The 11,377-nt window shown below is 30.1% G+C and overlaps 1 protein-coding gene across 1 annotated transcript; it reads right to left on the bottom strand.

Moving 5' to 3' along the window:
* Nucleotides 1–462: 462 nt before the first annotated feature.
* LOC132929447 (alpha-tocopherol transfer protein-like) lies at nucleotides 463–9,879 on the bottom strand. Its single transcript, XM_060994801.1, has 6 exons — nucleotides 9,484–9,879; nucleotides 8,744–8,906; nucleotides 7,926–8,175; nucleotides 6,170–6,280; nucleotides 5,964–6,069; nucleotides 463–878 (listed from the first exon to the last, which is right to left on the bottom strand). Exons 1-6 carry the CDS (start codon nucleotides 9,629–9,631, stop codon nucleotides 724–726), a joined length of 933 nt encoding a protein of 310 aa, XP_060850784.1. The 5' UTR covers nucleotides 9,632–9,879; the 3' UTR covers nucleotides 463–723.
* Nucleotides 9,880–11,377: the final 1,498 nt, after the last annotated feature.

Below are 11,377 nucleotides of genomic sequence, written 5' to 3'. Positions count from 1 at the left end.
AGTTCTAATAAAAAAGTATTGGTAACTATAGGGTATTCTTAAAATATATTTTTTTTAAACAATAGAAGAACTCTCGCTACTTCACTACAATTCAAGCACTGATGTAATCATTAGGATAAAAACAAACAATATATTAAGTATAATTATTATTAACATTCTACGAACGTCTATTTGGAGTTTGGCCGAAAAATTATTATGAGGTATACGAAAATTTCAAACAAATATAAGTTTTCACAGTAATTTTAATAAATGTATTTCTCAAACGCACGTGTAGTTGTTGGGTCGTTTTTTTGTTTTTATTTATTTAAAATTATGTAATATATTGTACAGGGTCTTAGGTTGGTGCTTACGTGTTGAACCATTTGTATTCATATAAACCTGCGGAAATCGTACAGCCAAAAGCTATAAATACTTATAACTGCATAATGGTTGAGCGTATAATAAAAATGAACTCAAAAGAAGTTAAGAATAGTATAAACTATATTTTTTTTTCACATACAATTGTACAGTTACTATTTAAAATATAATGAAAGATTGACTTACACCACTATGCATAAATTACATAAAAAAAAACGCAAGTTATTATCACCGACCAAAACTAAACACTGTATATAATATAACCTATTGAGTCTATGTCGGATTAACTTAAAAATAAAATAAAAAATAAATCATTCACTAACTAAAAAAAAAACATTATTTCTACAAAATATGAAACACACAATGTTAGTCTACTTCGAGCTTTCTAAATGAGCCTTCAACTCCAGCCAGCATGTTCACCTTAACGCAGGGTTTCTTTGTTCTTTTGTTTTCATCGCAAATGACCGAATTTTGAGACAGGTACCAATCCCTGTGTTTCATCAATTCTTCTTGCCAGTCAACTGTAATTAAAAAAATACACACATATATATTATATTTGTGATAATAAAATCGGTATATATATATATAGGTAGAATGTTATAGGTATATTAGAGTTTGATATGTATATAAGACGTTAAGTATATCAGTTGTTGCCAATTAGTTACTATTTTTAAACTACTAAAAATATATTTCCATCGAAAAATATTGAAATGTTTTTTTAAATAATATCAACATAAAATGTTGTTGTTTTTTGCTATGTTATGTTTTGTTTTTTGTTTGATGACCAATCTAAAATTATTATTTTCGAATTCATATGAGATACCACGATTACGCGTTTGAGAAACATGTTATTGCATTATTATACATTTATGATTCTAGTTAAATTATTATTTTCTCGATCGGGTCCACGTGCCGTTCGGACATATTCTGAAAACTAAATAAACGGATTGTAATAATGCCATGCGCACGAATCGCGTAAAAACGGCACGTTTCATAATAACAGCGTGTGGTTAAAAAACTCGAACGCTATGCATATAATTGTGTACAATATATATTTATATAGTTGCCAGTACCTATACACAAATGATATTGTTGTTAGGTTACATCAAAACGAGTAAAATAATATTATCATTGTGGATGCAATACAATATTATTGTTTTAACAAACAGGTATCCGAATTCCGAAGCTTACAAACTGCAATACGCGTTATTCTATAGATGTGACCGTAAAAAGTTTACACACAGGCAGCGAAACAAATAATAATCCGTATAGGAAGTGTATGAAGCGTATAATATAATATAATAAGGCGTCACGTGGGCATACAAATCGTAAATATTCTTTCATTCGCTACGTATCAATAGCGTTTTGTTGGATTTAAATCCTAAGGAAACTTTTATACCACTTCGCACAAAACAAATCATATAACATATAATTGTAGGTATTATAATTTATATTATATACTTGAACCGCCATCCGTAATGCTGATTGCATGAAATACAATAATTATTGTAAACTTAAATTATTATCGTAATAAATATTAATTGCCTGTAAGATTTAAATAACTAAAAAAGGTTGTTGAAATGAACATTAGAAATCGAACGTAGTAAAAAGCCAATTGCAGTCACATAATCATCGTTATTTTATGCCCTCTCTGTACCCCCTGCTGTTGTCCAAAAAAAAATTATGTACATTTCAATTGATAATTTTAGATGAAATCACACTATAGATACACAATATATAATATATAATTTATATAACATGTAAATCAATTTTCTATAGAACAGTGATTCTGATCTTGGGTGTCGCGAATACATGATGATAATCTATGCGCGTGTATGAAAAAAATATTTTATGATGTCATGAAAAAATTGAACATTTCATTTGGGGGTCGTATAACATTGAGAATCACTGGTATTAGTAGTAGAACGTATTACACAAATTTCAAATTATCTGACATTTTTTTCCTCATCTACGGATAAATCGCCATTTTTGTTATTTTATCTTTTATTGTTTTGGTTGGACGAGTGGACATCGTTTGCGCCGGCAGCATTGGTCTATACTTTTGTCACTGCAAACCCAAACGTGTATAGCGTTACATTGCACATTAACATCCCTCGTCTGCACCATCCGACCGAATTCGATTTAATAATAATACAATGTTGACGAGATAGTGTTTTACGCACTAGTTAATATTTAATCAAATACCCATTATAGACATTCCCATAATAACATCATCACGCCCATCTGAATTATTATAAATCCCGTATAAGTGATAAGGTGGCAATGATATTATGGCGTGCATCGGTCTTGCGCGCACAATTGGTCGACCTCATATTTTTGTTTATTCGGCCGGCGGCCTCGCCATAGATAATATAAAGTTATTATTATAGTAAATAATTAGTATGCGGATCGCACAGTCGGTTTTTTTGGTTTTGATTTTTCTGAAGAGAACGCGGAATAAACTATGGACACGCGCGAGTGTAAATTATTATGTTAATTCACAAGTAGGTGCATACTATTATTATTATCGTTCTGCGTCGTGAAATTTACAAATGATCCTTGATCTTGGCGATTTGCGAGATATTTTCCATATCGTATAATTCATCAGATTTAATTTGATAAAAATAATTTAGTAACATTATCGGATAGTACTATCACGCGATCACTGTAACGTTATAGTATGTAATATTATTACATTATTTATTGTTATAAATGTTATAATGAATTTCAATAATTGGTACTTGGTAATTATTAATAAACAGATTTCCTGTACGCTATAACACTGTAAACACTGTATAGCATAATAATTATAAAATATATACTAATTATTATGATACACACGTTGTTAAAATATATATTTGAGCGTTGTGGAATGTTTTGGTATTCGGTGAAGCAGTAAACACAAAATATATACCTAATCAATATTGGATAAAAAAAAAAACACTTCCGCCCCAACGCCCCGCGTTTCATACTATTTATGTTCTCTGCGCCTTTTAAACGGTGGATAAAATAAACTATTTTCGAGGACATAATATTTTTATTTTCGCGATAAGGAATACTAAAAATAAACTAATCATAATACTACAAACCAATGGGAAACGATTGACTGATCAGTCAATACCGATGAACACTCGGACAGACAGACAGACAGACAGAAAAAATAAACTTTATAACTAGTTATTGTGCGACGTAAAATGAATATGAAAACTAAAATTTAAAAAATTGTTCACGAACACTTTTGTGTATTGAAGTGTACATAGCAAAATGCGGTTAGAATAACATAACGATTAGCTATCTCAAAACAACTAAAAAATTACCAACCGGCGTTTGCTGATCGTTGAAAAATGTTATTCGTTCGTTTCGGAACTCATTAATGATAAAATGATAACATATATTCAAACACGTTAAAAAAGTAAAAAAAAAAAAACGACAAGTATTTAAATTTTTTATGACTCATGGAGAGCAAATAATTAGCAATAATAATATAACTCTTTGCTATCTACAGACTACATGTTGGTCTGGTTGGTAGTCACCGTCACACCGTCAGTGTATTGAAATCCGGTTTTTAGTTAACAAACGAGTATATTATTATTATTATTATTCTTATGGCAAATAAACAACGAACACGATTATATTATAATACATAGAAAAAAATATGTCTTAGTGTATAATGTTAAGTACACGATGGTAATTTCCATTATTTACCATTATTCGTTCACAAAGGAATAACAACCATGTTATTACCTACGTCATTCCAATGAAGCGATACACATAATAATTGTATTAAAAACACATGCATCGACATATTATTATTGACTTGATGATAGCAATTTTGTTTTCAAAAATACAATCAATACAACCTTATCCTATATAGAATCAATCAATTTGTTTTTATTATTTTTAGTCAAAATAGTGAAATATACTATAGCCAGCATTTATAATTTCGATTTTTAACATCTAAATCTCAAACTATAATTATTATATATTTAAAAAAAAAAGTTAAATGCGGGTTGTAGAAAGTCTAAATTTCTTTCAAATAAAAAAAACAATTATTAAAATCTGAAAATTTGAAGAGGTCCAAAGATTTTCCTGTGAAGTCATTTTTATATTAATATATATATAATACAACGCTCCCCTACCCTAAATAGATATCGGACAGTTGATCATTGGAAAGTAATTATAATTAAGATCGCAATTGAATATTAAAATATATAATACTAATTGATTTTTAAGTTTTATAGAAATGTGGATAACTTAGAAAATTGGCCACGAGCCGCTAAGGTGAGACCGACAATCCGTCAAAAACGAGTAGACAACTACAACCAAAACGTACCTAAACGTTCACGTCAGTATATTTCACCGACTCATCGGTTTGTATTTACTATATACTCATCAGCGGGAATGAATAGCAGGTCGTGTATGTTATATAATCGACATATGCGTGCGACGGTGTTACCGATAATCGTCCGCGTGTAAAATATAACACCACATAATAATACGACACATGTAATATTGTTATTATTATTATTATTCACAATAATTGCGGATCGTTAAACGTTTAATTTGTGTCGTCACGTGGTCACGAAAACAACACTTTACTGCTCTAATTATTATTGTCCATTACAATAGTAATAATAATTAATAATATTATTATTATCGTTGTTATTTCGGGCGGACGATCAATATTTAATTTAACGACGCGACATCAATATTCTGTGCTGTAGTGGTGAAATCCTAATACGTAGATAGGTCGGTACATAATAATATACGCGCGGCTGCTTTAATACCACCTCCTTAACCGACACTCAATTGCAATGCGATATAACGCATCAACCGACTATAATAATGTATATTACGCAGAAACACCGTTTTCCTGTGCAAAATATCAAGGGAACTACAGCAGTAGTATTAAAACCCTATCACGAAAAAAAAAAAATAATTAAAAAAAATAGTAATGTTTTAAAAGATTATGCGGCGAGATACGCGTTTTTATTTTATAAGTTAGTGGAAATTCGGTTTGGTGACGTTTGGTCAGTAATATCGTTAAGGTTCACATACAACTATAAAAATAAACCTATATGGACATCACTGACATTATAATAATATATAGTTTATTAATATTATGGTATATATAGCTAGATGAAAGGTGGGGACAGATGGAACGAAGCTCAGGGGCCCCCACATTTCGTTTAATCATTTAATGGTAATCACTGCAAAAAAATGTATCTAATTTGTATTTAAACAAACACATAGAATTATATACAAAATAAGTTATTTTTGTATTTTACGTATAGTAACCTACTTCATACTTGTATTGTATGATAACATTTATTAAACAAATAAAAAGTTTAAAATACTCAAAATTATGTAATAATCAAAAAATATATAGTATCTTGATTATTTATTTATAGTGTCCGTGATATACTTCGCCTAAAGGCCATCTCATATACTTATATCCACCAATGTATTTACCATTATAGAAAGATCCAAAAATCGATTAGAAATTAAAATAAAACGAAAACTGTTATTGTAGGTACCTATAATTATTGGATCTATTGTTTATAATATTATAACCGTTATTATCTATAATAGCTATAGAGACTCACCGATTAATTCTTCGCTAGTTTTTGGGAATGAACCACCATAGTCTAGTGGAAGGATGTCCGAACCAATGTGCTTCTTCAGGTCTTCAATTCCGTTGTGGATTTTAATCTATATCGATGAGCGGGACAAAAAAAGGACGTTATTCATATAATTGTCGTTATTGTTAAGTTTTCGCTTAGAAATATGTCTAACGCTAAGTTTAACTCACTCTGTTGGCAATTTTCTTTTTCAAAACACCCAAAACCATGTTGACCATCGTTTGAGCGTAGCTTGGCATGTTTAATATGTGAATTTCTTGAATCCGTAATGGATAGGCCGTCTGAAACACGGTTAAAAACGCATTTTAAGACTTAGTCGTGCATTACAAACGGTTAGCATCATGACAAGTAAATCGCGCGTTCTGTATATATCCGTCAATTGTGTCTTAACAGCCTAGTGTGCTTACACAATAATAATATTGCATATAATATTTGCGAGAAACTACACGCAATATCATAATAAGCGTAGGTTTTCGATTCAAAAAACGTCAATTGGTTTTTTGTTGTCCACGTGACTAATTGGGTATTAACGAGTAACGACCATTATTCGAATCAATCGTTGCTTTATATGCTGTTAAGGCATATAACTACGTTTAACACTTACCGTATTTGGTCAATGAATAGTTTTTACAAGCTATAAATCATGAACCAAATACGTTATGTTAGCATTAAACCAAGTTCAAGCAAAATAAAAACGCTCCAATAAATTCCGGTACGCAATAACAAACATGTCGTTGACCAGTTTTCAACTGGTTTTGCAAAAGTACGTCATCGGTTCCGCGTGAACAATATATGTGTTATAATATTGTGATAATATTAATTAAAAATGATAACAGCTGATTTCAGTGATATCCGAAAAATCTACACGAATAGAATAATAGAGCTGTATATTATCTTTTAAATTAATTTGTATTCATATTGTATCCTACACGAGTTGAATAAACTATTATTATTATTATTATTATTATATTATTGTGCGTGTCATCGTGACTTTATGGACATTGGTTTTTCTAGTAGAAAAAATAATAAGAAAACTTAATAATATATATCCCAGTGCGTCATAATTATTATAGAAGGGTATACTATTAAATAGGGGAGAGGAGCTTGCAGTGATAATATTTTATTGTGTTGGCGAATACCGACGTTATTCGTACATAAAAAATTTAATTATTGAAAACCGGTAAGGCTATGTGTTATGGAATAAGCCACCAAACAACTATTATTATTATTTAAACCGATACTTTGTCTTGAATTAAGATTATTCGCTTTCAACAGTATAGGAACGCAACCTTGACAATGAAATCGAATAGTTTCCGGTATACCGTGAATATCGTTAAGGACGTAGCAAAACCGATCTAACAAGTTTCGTGTTCGATCCATACATTTACCACAAAAAAAAGTGGATACTTGCAGTCGTGGAATTCCGACAAGTTTACACTGTTCGCGTGCATATGCCTACGAAAATACGATTCGAATAATAACGATATACAACGAATCGATAAATCGCATTTGTTTCTAAAACCACATTTTTCATATTATTGTATGCGATCATACCTAGTACATTTATGACGCACGCAGCAGGTTCTCATCGTGGGTGTAGATGACGTTTATGGTCAGTTTATATATTTTATTAAATAGGTATTTATTCAATACGTAGGCTAAGTCAATGCAATTCTGTGGTGCAAACGTTCTAATTATTATTGTGTATCCAACCCAAAATACGATTTAGTAACCATAATAATTATAGTACTCGGTTAAAAATATTCAAAAACAAAACCATTATCTTTACGCGTTGTTTGGCAATTATTTTTCCATTTGCTACCAGCCGTCCGCCCATCGTGAATATTTCTGTAGCGCATGTGATGTTTTTTTAAATCCATAACATAGCTTAATCGTGTATAATTTCATTAATAATTATATACTCACTGTTGCACAGTAAACGAACTTCTTCATCTGGGGTAGCATGGCGGTCAGATGAGCCATGGTGATATCTTTTAAGTCGAAGACGAATATTTCCTTTTTGAACATATCTAATTTAGACAGCCTAATATCGATGGACATAAAGTTGACCTTGACGTAGTCCGCAAATTCGAAATTATCGATTTCTGGACATCTGATACGACTTAATGAGATCCTGTAGCCTTCTGGTGTCAGTTTTGGCAAAGGAATGAAAAGCCTAAACGTTGAAAAAAAAAATTAACTTCAATATTTATTATTTTATTTATACCAAATTACATTTTTAACTTTTTAAGTCATCAAATATTTTGCCATTGCATTTTTACAATCAACGATTTGATGTCATATATCATTTGCCTACTATTAGCTATTACTAATTATACAAATATGGTTACTTAATGTTTGTATCTATAAATATTCTTGGATTAGTAAACTACTATCTATTTTAAATTGTCAAATATAGTATACAATGACGCAAAAAATCGTTAAAAAATGTTGACAGTTCATAATGATTATTACCTACCATTTAATATTTGTCTAGTAATAATATAAATTGTAAAATCGAAAACGTGCCATTATAAAATTAAAAATAGCATATTTTAATATATAACTCTAACAGTAAATACAATTACACGGTTATTATCGTGTAGTGAGCATGACATTTCGTGCGTAATTAGAAGTATGTAATATATGAAATTAACTTATTGTCTTGATAAATTATAGTTATTAGGTCCCAAAGTAAATAATGACCGTTAATATTGTATGAATAATACGTATCTATAACTTACGATGTTTTCATCGATCTCAAGAGTGGTTCAGCCGTAGGATCTCTGTTACCGAAAAATTCTGGAACCATTGACTTTAATGTATAATATTGATCCAAAGACTCTTTGGTCCTCTCCAAACTGTTTTTGCATAGAATTAAGAACAAACGAATTCTTCGTTCGTCAACTAAAAATAAATAATATATACACGTTTTTATTAAACTCCTTAAAATTATTATTAAAAGACATATCATTTTTTTTTTTTTGATGCATTATATCTAACCATAAAAAAGGAACTATTGTAATTGTTTATTACTTCGAGTTGATCATGTGAAGTTGTTTAAGTGATAATTTAAAAATATATTTCAGGAATTTTTTTTGTTTGTATTAAAAACGCGTTACGAAGAATTCTAAGTTAAATTATTGCCAATTAAAAGGTATCGACAAATATTTGGTTTATAATATTATAATATTATATTATGTACCTAAATATATCTTATTAAAAAATAAAAATTTAATTATATTTCAATGGGATCAAAAATATTTTGGAAAATCGAAAATTTTATAATATTCTGGTTAAATTTGACATATAGCCTATTATAGGTATTTATAAAATGATTCTCAACTGAAAATTGTATGTACAAGAAAAAAGCTTCTAAAACGTTAAACACTTTTCAGTATTACTATTTATTTTTTCACGATTTCATTAATTTTTATCATACAAACGTTTATTGGTAAAAAAATAATATATAATAAATTATTACCATCGGGGTTAGGGAGATGTGGCTGTTTACGCATCCATTCCATGATGGTCTGAACGTCAGCGTTAGCCTTTTCTTCGGTCGTGCCCAGGTCCTGGTAAATTTCCTTCAACTTGTCCGGTGTGGGTAACAATAAGGTTTTTGTAGCCATTTCTGTTATTGCGATTTGAATGTCGGCCAATTTATACTTAGACTACCTTTGGTGCAGGTCTCCGCGATACGGTTTCGGACGAGATCTGCGAGTCGGTGACGAGATTGATATTGATTTTATATGTCTGTAACTGATGATATGTATGTATGCTTGCAGGGGTACTCTTCGGTGGTCACCGTCGTCGTAGTCGTCGTCACCGTCGCCGTATCGTTAACAACTTGTAATCGAACAGTGTCCGACAAGGTAGACGAATACATATATATATACACAACGCAACGACGCGGGTTTGACAAGCGGGTTCCGTCCCCTCCCAATCGCGGAAAATCTACCACGTACCACCCCACCACCCGTTAGCGGCACGTAACAACATATAACTAGTTGTGACGTGAGCGGTTTTCACTGTGTTTGACCAGCGATGGTGGCTTGGCTGGCCGAGTCTCAATTACGACACAAAGGTCTGGAAATGTTTATAATTTATTAATTTTTTTTTTCTACGACCAGAATGACGACGACGACTACGACAATACGTATATCCTTGGATTTTTATGCCGATCGTATATACCAATAACATCACGCGAACGGGTTGAATACACTATATAACCAATAGCACTCGAACAAATCGATTTGATATACGCGCACTGTCGGGCCAGTGATTCCAGTGATGCACCTATCTGCGTGGTTAAAATATTGTTTAGGTATTGTATTCGTCATCGTTTGCGATATATTATAGGTATGATGGTTATATTATTATAATACACGTTAATATTATATTATATTATATTCTATTATGCTGTATTGGGGTGTGACGTAATAAAACCATTACCGACTATGAGAATATAATATTATAATGGTATAATTTATTGGTTGGGCGCAGTATTTATTCTAATTAATTGGCAATAAATAATAATTCATATTTGTACGGACAGTACAATTTAATAAAATAGGATTTTATTCGTTTTCATCAAGTTCAGTTGATGCATGATTTTTTTATAACTATTACTTAAGATTCTCGGCATACGACCCAATGGGTGAACATTATATTATAATACGATATTAATATATATTTATAATTTGTATACAAAAAAGAAGATAAAATATTTTTAAAATTTGTTTTGCTGTTGGGTGGTGACTATGAATATGTTAATGGTAGAAATTGATTGAGGATGAAGATATTGTTCAGTATTTTGGTGAGAGTCTGAAGATTTAAATTGGTTTTGGTGTTGTGATAGGATTAGCATTTAACGTTCAGTAAAAAAATATGTGTTTGAGGGTAATACACACTCTACTTACGGCATTTTATAATTTACTGAATTATAATAATAATTAATATTGTTAAACCTATTTTTGAAAATGATTTACAAATTATTATTCATAATAATATAGTATTATTGTATTACATTGTCTAAATGATGTGTGTTAGTATTATTATTTTTTTTTTACTTTTTTACCCTTTAAAACGGTTTATAGTCTAATATTAATTTTTTGCTTATAAAATAATACTAATAAACTGAAGAGATTATATTATTATGGGTAAAAAAAAAAACAACATGAATATTAGCTATAAACTAACTGGATAGTATATTCAAATTTAAAATTGTATTAACATTCTAATTATATAATTTGTAATTAAATATTAAATTTAAAGTAGCATATGATTTTTTTTTTGATTTTTCCATACTTTTACACTACAAATTAATTTAATATATAATATATTATTATTATTGAATTTAAGTATCGATTTTTTTT

The sequence above is a fragment of the Rhopalosiphum padi genome, chromosome 1 (genome assembly GCF_020882245.1).
Source record: "Rhopalosiphum padi isolate XX-2018 chromosome 1, ASM2088224v1, whole genome shotgun sequence".
NCBI classification, from domain to species: domain Eukaryota; kingdom Metazoa; phylum Arthropoda; class Insecta; order Hemiptera; family Aphididae; genus Rhopalosiphum; species Rhopalosiphum padi.
This window is presented reverse-complemented; position numbering and strand designations above follow the sequence as displayed.